The sequence below is a fragment of the Hylaeus anthracinus genome, unplaced genomic scaffold, assembly GCF_026225885.1.
Source record: "Hylaeus anthracinus isolate JK02 unplaced genomic scaffold, UHH_iyHylAnth1.0_haploid 12001, whole genome shotgun sequence".
NCBI lineage: Eukaryota > Metazoa > Arthropoda > Insecta > Hymenoptera > Colletidae > Hylaeus > Hylaeus anthracinus.
In genome coordinates, this window is record NW_026534348.1 from 8087706 (window position 1) to 8103300 (window position 15595).

General features: G+C 38.2%; 2 protein-coding genes across 2 annotated transcripts in view; both read left to right on the forward strand.

Moving 5' to 3' along the window:
• The window catches only part of LOC128890616 (protein sickie), a 203337-nt gene extending 187746 nt beyond the window's left edge, over positions 1-15591 (forward strand). The window contains exons 16-22 of the mRNA XM_054149270.1: positions 4357-4440; positions 7752-8393; positions 9072-9607; positions 9993-10523; positions 11026-11228; positions 11329-11696; positions 12061-15591. Of these exons, the coding sequence (XP_054005245.1) occupies positions 4357-4440; positions 7752-8393; positions 9072-9607; positions 9993-10523; positions 11026-11228; positions 11329-11696; positions 12061-12219 (2523 nt within the window). The 3' untranslated portion in view covers positions 12220-15591. The remainder of the gene's footprint in view (positions 1-4356; positions 4441-7751; positions 8394-9071; positions 9608-9992; positions 10524-11025; positions 11229-11328; positions 11697-12060) is intronic.
• Positions 4512-6158, forward strand: LOC128891184 (uncharacterized). Its single transcript, XM_054150484.1, has one exon. The coding sequence runs from the start codon at positions 4823-4825 to the stop codon at positions 5606-5608; it is 786 nt and encodes a 261-aa protein (XP_054006459.1). The 5' UTR covers positions 4512-4822; the 3' UTR covers positions 5609-6158.
• Positions 15592-15595: the final 4 nt, after the last annotated feature.

The window sequence follows — 15595 nt, forward strand, 5'->3', positions numbered from 1 at the left end:
TTTATTATGACAACATTTCGGTTTATATATTAGACCATCCTTCAAAGCGCCAAAATTGCATTTTATTTTTATAGAATATTAATAATTAATGCTACGAAATATATAATGCAATCGGTAGATTTTAACTTACATTGATTTTTACAAGTTTATTACATTGCATTACTATCCACTTATCCACTGGGATAGACAATGCAACTTGAAGTTGACATTCCGACAAAAGGGGGAACATCGCGTGTTCCGCAACCACAATCATCATCGCAAGCGTGAAGGTTCGTTCTGTCTTGCGATGCGAAGCGAAAAGCTACGACAATGAGAGAGTCATGAGATAGGTTCGAGAAAATTACCGTTTGCGTTTTACGAGCGGAATAATTTCTCTGGTATTACGCGTGGAAACGTGGTTCACCCACGCGTCCTTTAACCTTTGTCCTTCGCCATATTTTCTGTAGCTTTGTCGGTAGTTCCGTAGGGAATCGTAGGAATCCCAATATCAATTTTTGAAACATCGAATGGATTATTCAACGCACACTGAATTGACATTCGTAAAGAAACGAAACGCAACAGAGTAAGAATTTAATTTAAAAAATGACCCCTTGTGATACAATCTGACGATGCTCTTGTGTGCATGGAATGTCAAATAAATGAAGAGAATCTTTCTAGTATACTTGTTCATTAGAAAGGTAAAAGAGAACGAATAATATACGCTTTAAATCATTTCAAAGGCGCCTTCATGTGAATTAATCACTTGATACATTCTACCATTTTCAACCTTACAGTATTAAAGCTTTATAAAATATTAATTTGTTCTGACTCTTTCCTTCCATGACGAAATAGCTTTTTATAAGGAACAAAAAAGAGAGCGAGGCATGAGCATACACCTGCAATCTAACCTCGCGCACCAATCACATGCAGGACTCTTATTCTACCAATCGCAAGCAAAAGCGCATCAATGCTAACCTTGTTACTTCGACAATTTATACACCTCAACATATTTTTAACCGACTTCGAAAAGGAGGAGGGTACTCAATTCGACATGTATTTATTTTTTCCCTTAAATAGATTTGAAATGTTCTGACATTCTCCAAAAACATTCTTAAGACTTGCCTCCCCATTAGTTCGAACGATAGAGGTTCTCCAATAATCCATAAGATGAAGAACTGATACGTTTCATGTATCCAGTGGTAACATTTTCAATTATTTATCTCGAACCGCAAATTGTACAGGTTCACCAGTCACGATTCGATAGGTCTGTCCATCGGATCTGGGCCAACGAAACCAGACATCCATCCTCGAGAGTAAACGGTGTACTCGTGGTCGAGAAGATCGTTATACCACAAGTACAACTCTAACCCTTTCTATTTTCGTTGGAATCGCTTCTGGAATCGCCATAGCCCTAACCATTACGCCACTCGAGGGAAGAAAAAGAATGAATTATCGCTCGACATTGAGTGCAGGACCGAAAATTACGTAGCTTGGATCGATACGTAGAAGATAGGTCCCTCGTGTTCCCACTCGACGTTATCCAGCTTCCGTATTCTCTTTCGAGTGGCTTTCGATAAAAAGGGCTACCCTCTAACATGTATGAAAAATATGGATATCTTGAACCTCTATTTCTAGTACGTTTATTATTGAAATTTAACTATAGAAGCATTTCTTTCTAACAGTGCAAATCTGCTATCTATTGAATTCAAATCATCAAGTACCAATATCTTGTTATTAATATTTATTTGTAAATCACTTTTTATTTCTCTTTTGTTAAATTATTTTCAAACACAGCAAATAGAAAATAAACATTAATATGTAAAAAGAAATCATTCGGTACTTAATGGGTTGAACAACAGTTGTATTCTTCAATTTTAGGAATGCCATAGAAAATATTTACTTGAATTGTGGTAATTTTTTTATTTTCCATCTAATTATTTGCAGGATATAGCGTGTACAATTTATTTATTGGCATGAGTGTTTTGCATACATTAAACTTGCCCAGAGACTTTCTTTAAATAATTCTCTACACTCTACGAGTTCAAAACTTTAGCCAATCTAAATAAATCCAAATAGCTTAAGTTTGAATTAATTGAAATAAGCGTTACAAAAGTTTATTGCTCATAAATTTCATGTCATAGAAATGATTATTCAAGGAGGAGTTTGGTAAAAATTTGAAAACTATTAATTATAACATACACGCATTAATGTATACAAAGTTATTCTAACAACTAACATCGGTTGCAAACAAACAAAACAAACGTGCATTATTGTATGACGTTTAAGACTCTTGCGAAAATATTTATTCTTAATTTTAGCTAATACTTTCATGTAACAATATTTAAGATTGTCTGAAGACGCAAAGTACACGTATTCGCGAGCCAAAATACTAAATATTACATCTACTAATTTTTAGTTGAGATTATCTAAATTGGAGATAACGATTTAATGATCTGTACGCGGCCGCTAGAATCTTTCGAAGCGGAGCAGATTTAGTAATGAAAGTATAACGCGCTAAAAGGAAAGGGCGGGAAACAAGCGGAAGAACAGATAAGCATCATTTGCGTCGGTGCAGTTTAGATCGCCAGATTCCGTCTCCTGCGTGGTTTTCTTTCTACCTGGATCGCTGAACCGACGGAAACTGATTATCTCACAGAATCGTGTAGTAGAGGTCTGTAATCACGTTGTACAGAAGTTCAGATGTAATCTAGGAATGCTGAAATCGCATCGTGTGACTTTTTCCTCATTTTAATCGCTCTTGCAGTACAAATCTTATTATCTGTTCTGACATTTTCCAATTCTGGAGCCTACTGTAATTTTACTTTCGAAGATCATTGATTTCGTTCATAGTGGATTTTCTTCTTCGATTACGTTCCGAAGCCTAATTTATCAACTATTATACAGGGTGTCCCAAAAGTCGGGGAGGATCCGGAAATGTGGGGTAGTTGAGACGATTCTGAGCAACAATTTCCTTTGCAAAAATGTCGGATGGGGCTTCGTTGAAGAGATATTAAACGAAAACCCCGACCAATCAGAGCGCGCGTAGACCGTTGGAGCGGCCGCGGTAGCGTAGGCTTACGCGCTGGTGGCCGCGCTTGCACGCGAACAAGTGACTCGACGTGCATCGAAGCATCGACCTAGCGCGTAGCCTTCGCTACCGCGGCCGCTCCAACGGTCTACGCGCGCTCTGATTGGTCGGGGTTTTCTCTTAATATCTCTTCAACGAAGCCCCATCCGACATTTTTGCAAAGGAAATTGTTGTTCGGAATCGTCTCAGCTACCCCCCATTTCCGGCTCCTCCCCGACTTTTGGGACACCCTGTATTGTATAATATACTACAAAACAAAATGAATGTAAAATGTAAAAAAAGAAAGCGAATGGAAATTCAAGTACACTACGACAAATGTAACGAAACGTACTTGTACCAGATTACGTTGTTTTGCAATTTCAATTATTGTAATTATAAAAAATTGTATTATCCATCCTGACATTCCTCGCTTTTACGTGTATTGTAGTTTTGCTTTAAAAGATCATTGATTTTTTCATAGCTTCGATTGCCTTCCGAAGCTTCATTTATTAAGCTGTAACATGAGTTTATTATATAACATAAAATTAAGTGAAGATGAGATCATATTCCTAAATATATTTTATTATGTCTGGTAATATTTTCATCGATATTTTTTGTTGTATGACTTTATTCACAAATTAAAAAGGAATACATTTAGGGGAACATATGTTTTTATACATCATCCTTCAATTTTTATTATTATTATTGTAATATAAATATTATCCATCCGGATACTTCACAGTTTGACAATGTATTGTTGTTCTTCTTCAAAAGATCATTCATCTTTTCATAATTTGTTGTGTTCAACGGCTTTATTCGTAAATGATAGATACAAGTTTAAGTAAATGAGTAGGTGTATTTAAACGTATGCTTGTGTCAGACTGCGTTATTCTTCAATTTAACTATGAAACTGGAATTGTCAAGTCTACAAGTACGGTAACATTTATTGTAACTAAAAATTAAATGCAATCTATATTACAAGTAAGTTAACAAAGTGTCAATTTTTAGTAAAATAAAAATAAATTCATATCAATGGTATAAACAGAATTAATAACACAAACTAAATATATATTATAATGAATAAAATCACAGAGACTCCTTACATCCGCGGTTTTATTTACCGTGATACGTTTAGTTCACTTTTATATTTATAAAATTTGGAAAATAACTCAATACTCGTAGTCGAAACGTCATTGAATTATAATACGTCCTTCACCTATTTCTTTTCCATTCATTTATACGCCAACAGGCAACAACAAGCTTCCACTGTCGAATTTATTTTCATATCCTCTCTCGATTTTCTGTTTCAGGCTCACGTGGTGTCAGCTTTCGAGCAATCGCTGTCCAACATGACACAACGGCTCCAACAACTTACTGCAACAGCTGAGAAGAAAGTGAGTATTCCATTACCAACCTGATTTCCCAGCCTTCTTCAAATTACGATTGAAATCACGAGGCACCTCGCTTCGTCCCTGGTAGAAAAACAATATCAAATCTGATTCTATCGAATGAACTCGTATCTCGATGACAAGTTTCGCGATGACATAATTACGAAATCGCAATCAGCACGATGATAGTGCGAAAATTATCACAATAAAGATGTCCAACATTCGTCCACTGATTTTCGATTAAGAATGCCACATGTCGCACAGGCTGCAATCGCCGCAGAGATGAGTACGCGTTTCTCTGCGTATCTCCCACGTTTATAAGTCGTAACCTCTCAAACACGTAACCTTCCCTAAAATCTGAGACCTTGAAAATCTTTCATCTCCTACCATGCACGTAAACCAAACTCCAAACAAAGCTCCAGATCAACTGGCCCCGCAAAGGTTGCCTCGAAGTCGAAGGCTTGATCGACCAGTCGATCCAAAGGCCGTGCAACTATTAGCTGCCTTTCCTAACCACAACATTCAATTGGTGAACGGGACAGTGATGATCCCCATCCCTCAAGAAGACGCGAGAGCTCTCGGGCTACGAGTGCCAGGAATCCAGGAGTCGAGGAATTCCTCGCTCGGATCGAGTTCGACCTCTTCGAGGAACTCCGGTTGTCCATCGAGCTCCAAGGCTCTCGGCAAACGGTCGAACGACGGTAGGAAATCGAGCAAAGATCTCAAGCACCGGAGAAACGTGGACACGAATGCGACGAAGAAGCTTCAAGACCTCAAGGAAGAACGAAGGAATCAACGTACCGTAGAAAAGCTGAGCAACTTCCACGCGAAACTTGAAAGAGGACTGAAGAATATCTCCTACAAGACGAAAACTCGCCGAAAGGTCGGTTCAGAGACCACGAAGACGTGCGATCAGTCCAGATTGAACCCAACAGCGTTGAGCGGAGCTGCTCGCTCGTTAGCGGGTGGCAAGTCGAGGAATTCACCGCTCTGCCAGGAGGACAAGTTTCACAAGCTTGAGAAACAACCAAGCTCGAGGTCTATGAGACAATTGTTCAGCATGGCTGATTCGTGGAGCAGCGACTCCGTGACCAGTGGCTCGGATAACTGTGCTTGTTGCCATAGTCAAGAACCTTGTCCTCTTCACGGATTTGACTTTGTCGGTAGCCCATGAAAACTCTTCTTGTCGCTTCTTCTGTAGAAAGCAGTTCGAATGGTGTCGCTAGTGGGTAATTGGGAAGGAATCGAAAAATTACTTGAAGATATGATAAGGTAATTGTGATATTAAACGAAGGAGTAATGTGAAATTTGAATGAAGATTAAATGAAAGGGTGTCAACAAACCTGTTCTCTTCGTGTTACTCGTTTCTTCGATGAAACATAAAGCTTCATGGTGTTTCTTTTATAGAAGATAGTGCATATAATATTACTAAAGAGTAATTGAAGAGGAATTTGAGAAAAACTAGAAGAAATAGAAAGGCACGTTATTAAACGAGAAAGTTAAATTAAATTTTAATAGAGTGAAATGGAACACAGTCAAGAATCTCGTCCTGTTCGTTCAATTTTTCTCAAAGAAAACTCTGCAGACAGTATTGGATAATTCACGAAGAATCTCTTGTTATCACTGGCAGATAATGAAAAGGTAACAGTAATATTAAAGGAAGAAATAATGTGAAATTTGAATAAAGATTATATGAAACTGTGTCAACAAACCTGTTCTCTTCGTTTAACTCATTTCGTCAATGAAATACGAACATTCTTTTCGGTGTTTCTTTTATACAAGACAGTACAAACAATATTGCTAAGTAATTGGAAAGTTAGTAAAGTTGAAATCAAACACTGTAGATATCCCTATCCTCTTCGTATAACTGACTTTATTACCGAAAACATTGAAAATAATGCTACTAATTGGCAATTATTAAAAAAACTTTCTAAAATTGACTAGATAAAAGAAAAGGTAATATATTCAATAAACCATCGACAAATATGATACCCAAGCAAAGTCAAAATTAAACGTCAAATGAGTTTGGACATCCGAATACCGAAGGTATCCGTATTCGGAATCAGGGTGGAATCCCCATTTCCGAACTCAATGTTGAAGAGGTTAAACCAGATTGGAGACGCAAGCTACTCATGGTTAATTCAAAATTTACTGTAGCGAAACTGTGTGATACTCGGAGAGTTTGTGCTGATAGCATATGAACATACGTGAACAATAGAATTTTAATTGAATTAAACTAGGGAAACTGGGAATAGCCAGCATTGGGAATTCAACGAGATAGCATGAAGTTTAATGAGAAATTAAAGTATCAGAAAGTTTGAGGCCAGTAAGAGAGATCTTTGCTGATTTATTTGCTAATCGTTTAGAGGAGAAACGAAGGTGGTTGTTAGAAGAAAGTAGAAAAAAACGTGCATGGACGTTGGATACCTCACGAGGATGAACATATTTGATATAGTGTAAGGATCTATTAAGCTTTTGCTATGTCACTCGAGAAATAAATTATGATACCAGATTGGACTGTGTTTCAAAGTTTTGTCCTCGTAAAGTTAAACGATTGTCGGCTCGCAAGGAAAGGAAAGTTTCTTCTAGCGTTTGTTTCTCTAAGATTGTTTTTATGGCCCTCATAAATCTCGAGTCATCGAAATAAATCGCAGGCTGCGCGTTCGCTAACGATACACGCAATTATCCTCAATTTCGCTAACTCGTCTGAGCGCGCCGGGCTTCGCTGACCGACTAAGTGGCTCCCAGTCAAAATCAACTGCGTACCGATTTTCAAGTTACCATCTACAGAACAATAAAGTGAGTAGGAATTTAGCCACCGTAAACTATTACCAATTAATAATTGGCTTCTTCGAGTAGACGCGTGATCATCTCTTCGAGCAGGTTTAGGGAATCTCGTCCTGCAGGATCTATCCATCCATTAGAATTGTTTTGTTTGTTAAGGTTGCATCAATCCATAACGGTCGCAAGCAGTGAGCGCCGGTTAAGTTATTAGAAAAAGTTGCTCGGGAACATGTCCTTGACAACATATGTCAAGGTCAAGGTGATCGGAGATGCCTCCCCTAACGTAACCAATCCCGTTTAACCGAAATGATAATTAAAAATTCCTGGAATAATCAAGGTAACCAATCCAATGAGCAGTAACCACTAACACAACCTTACTTGACCCATACCAATTACTCCCCCCACTATCGACTCTATACAATGAACGAAGTTCTATTTTAATATTAACTACCAAAGACACTGTAACCCGCAAACGTTGTGACAAAATCACTAGTCCTAAGAAAACAATGGTAAATCCTTACTCGTACTTTCAGGATTCCGAGCTTCAGGAGTTGAGGGAGACGATTGAGAGACTGCGCAAGCAAAGCGCCGAGGCCGGCCTGAACAGCTCATCGGCGAACAATGGTCGTCGTCACACGCTAGGAGACTCCGATTCAGGAACAACAGGCTGCACAGGAAACAGTAACTACCATCAAGGTGCATCGATGGCTAGGCAGTTGTCCGCGGACAGCGTCACATCATTGAACTCCCTGAGCAGCGCCTGTTCGGCCAGCAGCCATCACAAGAAGAAGGGTTGGCTCCGCAGCTCCTTCTCGAAAGCTTTCTCGAGGTCGCGAAAGAACAGACACGGCTCTGTTTCCGACGCCGAGGATTGCAAGGAGAACACCGGTGGCGATCTTAGCGCGCCAAACAGCCCCAGGTTGCCTACCGCCTCGAAACACGATTCTGCCAGAACCCAAGGTGCCAGGAGCAACGGACAGAAATCACCAGAAGTCGAGAATCCGTTGTCTGGAAGCAAGAGCAGCTCTGCTCTGTACAAAAAGGAGGACGAGGACGTGGTGGAGCTAAAGAAGCAACTCAGGGAAAAGGACCTTGTACTAACAGACATCAGACTCGAGGCTCTGTCTTCGGCGCATCAGCTGGAGTCTCTCAAAGACACTGTTATCAAGATGAGGGTAAGTAAACGTGATTCTATTCTTTATACATTAGCGACTAGTCATTTCGATACAGCTCCACACCTGTAACTTTTCTGAAGAAAGACGAACGTAATGCTTGCCGTATATAAATAAGTCGAACTACTATTGATGTCTGTACTCATTTGTATCATACTAGCATTTAGTTGGAATATGCTCGATATTCGTAACTTAACAAATAATGAGGTTTACAACGGAACAGTATAATCCTCACAACGCGAGTCCACAATATCCCTTGTGGGATCATCTTCACAGACGCGCTTGAGAAAGGAAGAATTATGAATAAAATTCATATGTAGAATGTTTTGGAAGAGAAACGAAAGGCAGAGCTGAAGCTTTTAAAAAATCGGTAGCCATAATGCCCCGTGTGCATTACTGAGAGTGGATACTTTAATAAAAACAAAATTTAAGTAAGTCATTTATCCGATTGTTTGAAAATCCTGTCATTGAATTCAATCATGATTACTCCACTTCAATAAATATGAATTTTATAACAGAATAGTTTTCTGCTTGCGTCTCATTTTGAAAAAATCACGAATACGGCGGTGTATCGAAATTAATAGTCGATAGTGTATTCGCTTTGTTGAATTCTGGTTAGAATAATTACAAGAGTATTTTAGGTTGTGAGTGGTGTTTCTACGCTAATGTTTTTGTTTACAGAACGAAATGCTCAACCTAAAGCAAAATAACGAGCGTCTGCAGAGATTGGTGACGTCGAAATCATTGACATCTTCTCAGTCGTCGCTACCGAGCGACCCAGACAGACGCTTCAGCATGACGGAAGTGGCTTCCACCGTTGCTGCGCTTTCAAACGGTGACGCTGGTTCAGCGGCGGACCAACTCGAGAATTTAAACGTACCAGAGCACACGGTAGTGCCGTCAAACAACTCGAACACTGGGGAGCCAACGTTGGAGCAAGATACGGATGGAAAGAGAATCAACGTGGCTATCTATCTTGGCAGTGAAAAAAACTTTAATTACAATCTCGTAACTGGAAGCACATCCGATGGCAGCCTCGGCGAACCTCCTCACTGCGTCATCGCGAATGTCTGCATCAGCAACAAGACCACGTGGGACTCCCTTGATTCTACCGTAAGACGTTGCTTCAAGGAGTATGTCACGAGAGTGGATCCTGTAACCAACTTGGGCCTCGGAGTCGAATGTGTCGCTGCTTATCACCTTGGTGAAGCTTCTAGGTACATATTGATTATGCTGCTTGGAATTAGTGTGTACGAAAAGAAATTAGAAAAGACTTTTGCAGTATTAATTGTAGTATTACTGTATCTAGTTATAGTAATTACAGTATTTTACTCGTACGGCTTACACCCGAAAGTCTCAATAAGATCTATCATAAAGAACCGGATCGTGAAAGATTCGTCTATGTTACTTTTACAGTATATTTGCCAGGTCATTCCGAACCAAACTGATCGTATTCCCTAGCGTAAACCATAATCATTACCTGTTAATTACGTTACATTTTGTCCAACACTGTATTACTGAAGCAAATATTCTATATCGTTAGTTTCTAACTTCGGTGAACTTTGTCTGTGACATTTCAACATGTTAAATTTTTGGTTGCAGATGTACAACGGATTCTCAGCATCCAGAATTGCTTCCTTGTGGATATCTGATAGGACACGTGAAAACTATTTATTTGGTGCTCTCTGGTTACTCGTGGCTAGCTGTGGATACCTTAATACCACGATCCATCGTGCAACGATTGATATCACTGCTCACCGAGCATCGCAGGGTCATTCTTTGCGGACCCAGTGGTACCGGAAAAAGCTATTTAGCTGGAAAATTGGCACACGCTCTAGTGGACACCGATAACGAAGCGAAGGATGCAGCAGCGGTAGCCACATTCAATGTAGATCACAAATCCAGCAAAGAACTCAGGCAGTATCTCGCACACATCGCCGAAAGATGCGACTCGAACGCAGCCGACGAATTACCAAGGGTAATCATTCTTGAGAACCTGCAACACGCTGCGTCCTTGGGAGAATTGTTCAGTGGTCTCCTTGGTACTAGACACTCGTCTTGCCCAGCTATTATCGGCACGATGAGTCAAGCTACTTGCAGCACAACGAATCTTCAGTTGCATCATAATTTCAGGTACCTTTCATTACTTTGAAAGTGATGATTAGATTGCGAATTTGATGCATTTATGATATAAACTAATATAACGAACACCTGTTAAATATAACCAGAAGGTATGTGCACCTATGCAAAATGAAATAACTAACATTCTAATAATACTAGAATATATTCAACATACGTTATGTATGTATATTTTATGTACGTTTTCTATATTATTGTACGTCATACATGCATAAAATCCACAGTCTAGTGATGGTAATTCGTGCTTGTATTGAAATAAAGGTTTCTTAGCGTACGAAGCGTTTTCAGTTGTATGATTGAAGGCTACTTATTTGGTGTACGATTAATTTTAAATTAGATTCGTATCAAAGTGTATCGTATGTTACAGAAGATTCAATGCATAAAGTTGAAGAGGTGTTATTGAAATGCTCGAATCGACTTATGCACCGAGAAACTTTTTATGTTTCTTTAAGTTTTCAGGTGGCCTGTTTTAAGTGCTAATACTTCCTATTTTTAGGTGGGTGCTGTGTGCTAACCACATGGAGCCAGTTAAAGGGTTCTTAGGCCGTTATCTCAGGCGGAAACTGTTAGAACACGAGCTACGCGATTGTGGTGGGACCAGGAATGCAGAAATGGCAGCGGTTGTCGAGTGGTTACCCCGGATTTGGTTACATCTCAACAAGTTCCTAGAAACTCATAGTAGCTCCGACGTGACCATAGGTAAACCAGTCGAATGTAATGAATATTACACTTTGTCCTTGTTAGATTCGTTAATTTGGATTTCATTGGAAATACTTGATAATAAACATACGGATTTTAGGGCCGCGGCTATTTCTGTCCTGTCCGATGGAGGTAACGGGTTCTCAAGTATGGTTTACCGACTTGTGGAACTACTCGGTAATACCGTATCTAGTAGAAGCAGTCAGAGAAGGATTAACACTTTACGGCAGACGTGTCAGTGGAAATGGAAACGGTGATTCTTCCTGGGAAGATCCAGCTCAGTTTATCATTTCGAGTTATCCATGGATTTCTACACACGCGGTGCACGGTGGCAGCGACGCTCTTCTTCGTTTGCGACCCGAGGACGTTGGCTATGATGTTGTTACATCCGGACACAACTCTGGAGTTGGTGCTTCCAGTGTGAAAAGTCTTGGCAGTACCCACAGCGACACCGAAGGAGATCCACTAGTTAGTGTCACTTGAAATTATAAAGTCTGAACCACAAAGGGTTAAGTCTTTCTTCTTGCACTCGAATAACAATTACTTTCATTATATGTATATAATAGATAGTTGATTTTTATATTTTGTGTTTGAACATTAGATATACGTATTTTATTATTAAAATACACTACTGTAATATAGATATGCCATACGAACAGCTCTACAAACGACATTGAAAGACATTGTCGGACTTTAATATAATTAGTAAAATACACTGGTACAGGATGGTCAATAAGGGTAAAAACATCCTGTACAAGTTAAAAAAAACTTTACGTGTATACAAACAAATTATCGCAACGTGATGATTAATTAGCATTTCCCGTTGTTGCAGCTGAATATGTTAATGAGACTACAGGAAGCAGCTAATTATTCGAGTCCTCACAGCAACGACAGTGACTCGGTGACCTCCCTTGACTCGTCGCACACTCGGCACTCCGAAGATTTGAGTTCATCGACATCGTCGTCCAGGGGTGTGGAATCAGCCCTTTAATTCGACAATTTTGAGAATCGTGCGTCAGGCCAGTTTGTAATATCCATTTGAAGAAGTAATTGATGAGTATTTGAAATGTACAACCGAATTAGATGCGTATGAAAATTTAAGAACGGAAACGTAAATCAAAAATGGACTTTTTTAATATCTTTAGGATACAAGTACAGATTTTCTCCTTTTAACTTTTTACGACGAAAGATATCAAAGAAGTAGTTCGACGATGGAAGCATCGATGAAAACCATTAGGTTCTCAGCAATACGTGATACGATGCTCTTTTATGAAACACGTCCTTTCAACTCGATGGTTTAGCGCCAAAAGTGTTTTGAAGAGATTTCAACTGTTTTCCTTAACCGTTTGAGTCCCAAACAGCGCTAACGCGCTGTTGAGATTTTATGTCGAGAAAACCCAGTACTCATTCAGAGAAAGCGCGGTTGCGCTGTTTGGGATTCTTCGATAGTGTTTTTTCTGGGACTCAAACGGTTAATGTCAAATCGATATATTTACAAATTGAACAAATCAAGGGATCCTTGAGGCATTTAAAATATTTTTATTTTATACAATAGCAATAATACATCTTTATTATTTCAAAATTGTACTTGGAAATTCACATGTAGAAATTTAAGTTTGATTGAAGAAATGAATAATTTCGGTGTTGCTTCGGTAGAAAGGCGAATTACAGTACTATGTTGTATGTTATATTAACCTAATAATTGTATGCCCGCTTTTCGAATTACTGAGTAAAACAGGCTTAAAAATTCTACTTTAGAATTAAATAAGTAACTTGGGCATTATATCAATCATCTTATACAACGTATATGTAAAAGCCTTCTGTACGAATATTGTGTTCCTTGGCATGGACTTACAACGTTTGTGCAGATAGAATAATGAATTATGCAAATACGACAAATTAAAAGATACATTATAACAAATTTATAGAGAAAAAATTCATCAATCTGTTTCGTTAAGCGAAAGCATTTCAAAATTAAACCAATTCCAGTCTTAATTTGAAATGAACAGTTGCATAGTTGTTTCTAACTCTTCTAACGCTAAACCACCGACTTACTCTTACATAAGGCAATGATGTGCATTACAAGTGAAATTAGAGATTAGAAATGTCAAGAAAAAATTTTCAATGCCTACAACTGGCCTATATTTATTCTAGATTTTTACGTGCGTGAAGCACCTTCGGTGTGATATGTAATTAAGTAAGTAAGAGGGACAAGTAAGCGATAACGCTACGTTCTTAATTATATACCGACGTAAATGCGTACGCGACAACCACGCGATGCAATAATCCACGCTGCCGTTACGGAAGTACGACTCTATTTTAAACAAATACAATTTCTATGATCAAATCAAGTACGATCCATGTAAGTGTAGCTTAACCCCTTGCCGTACCATTTAATCCGACAAAATCCAGGCCACATTAGCCGATGCTCGGTAAATTAATCAAAGTAACGTGTAAAAAAAGTATGTGACACGACCCGAAATGGCGGAGGAACATCGTCACAGAGCTGAAAAAAGTAACATTTTCCGACAATCTGTGAAGTAGTTGTACTTTGACTTGCTTCACGCGTTACTATTAGGGTAAATCAAAACTTTTTTCAAATTTTTCTCCCTTCTTTGTATGCTTTTTTTAACGAACGTTTAAATGAAACAAAAGTCTAAGATATTTGAGTTCTCACATCTCACACTTACTGAGTTCTTCTTCAGCATTTTATACCAATATCGGCGTGTCAGTTGAATTCTGAAGAAGTTTACAACCAGAAGCCTCAGTTACTTTCAACCATAATTAAAAGTATTTAAATTTTATGTTTACGTTTCTTAATACACAATATGGAAGAGCAATTTGAGAGGTACAAAATATATGTAACATGAAATTTAAATACTTTTTATTTAGTTGTAACATTCAGTTGTACCTAGAAAGAGGGAAGAAAAATCGGAAAATATTTTTGGTTCACCCTAATACTTTTGTAGAAGTCAAATGCATTTGAATTAAATATCTTTAAATAGTAATTTGATTTCTTTCTCTTCATACATATTTGTATATATATTTATATACATTTATATATATTGTATGTAATATACTTCTTTGGTTAAATGTTATGTCAGGATTTCTTAAGTAAATTCTTTTTAAAAAACTAAATTGCTAACAATGCAGTAATGCTTGTTTTATAACATAGACTATACAATTTCTGACTAACACTTGTGGTACAATGCTAAGATCTGAACCATGATTGTAACAGAATGTTTTCATTAAGCTCTCAACTGCCAAGGTTGTTCAGAGTTTAGCCATTGTCCCTAGTAACTGTTATGTCGAAACTTAAGGATACAAACTCTCATGTTCAGACTGTGGCATTCGTGTTTGACCTGAAAGTATGGCCACAAGTATCACTCGTAATATTCATATTCGTGTAATATCCAGAATTGTGACCACGAGTAAGACATGTCAAAGTACGGCAAAGGGTTAATATGAATCTGCTCGTGTGAAATTTGGATTGAATATACAGTATTATCATAGGGCGTAAAATAAACGGCTTCGAACTGAGCCACGGTTTAGGATCGGGGAAACGCCATTCCTCTCGTCCACTACTTTCAGGTAATAGCTTATCTTACACGATAGACAGATCTCATGGATGAACCGCTCAACAGAGTGTATTGTCTCGCCTTCAGGAATGCAGCGCAGTTCGAAGTGAGCACTGGATATGATGAGTGTGCGTGCGAAAATAGTCTATTTATACATACTTTGCTACGAAAGCTCTATTTAATTAAAGAATGTTAATATAATATATATATATACACATATATATATATACACACAACCTAACGATGACGGCGCTAAATGTATGTTGCGGATAAAGTTTATAATTTAGCTAGTAAGATATGTGAGTAATTCTGGTCATGTAACATTGTAAATACAAAATACGATTGGGACGTACAATGACGCTAGGTGGAGATGTAATTCAAAGTCCCATAAGTAGCCTGCGAGATCATTTCCAGTAATGGCTTCTGTAAAGTGTAAAAAAAAAAAACAATGAGATGACAAGCAGACGAATAATTAAACATTTTATATGTGCAATTCATCGATTCGCGAAGTGTTGGTTTCAACTGCCAAAACAAAGACAGAAGATAATACAAGCTACGCAGACTATACATATTGTACATGTTTAACAAGGCTTTAGGGCCAATTTCAGATTCTGATTGATGACACGATGTCCTGAATACGATGTGCATGTAATGTAACAATTATACAGTCGCATTTACAGGTTTTCTACGTTTGTACCGTATTTATACGCTGTACGACACTGCACTCGATCTTTACTCAAATGACGATAATTATTGTGTCATTAAATAAATCACACTAAACTTCATATG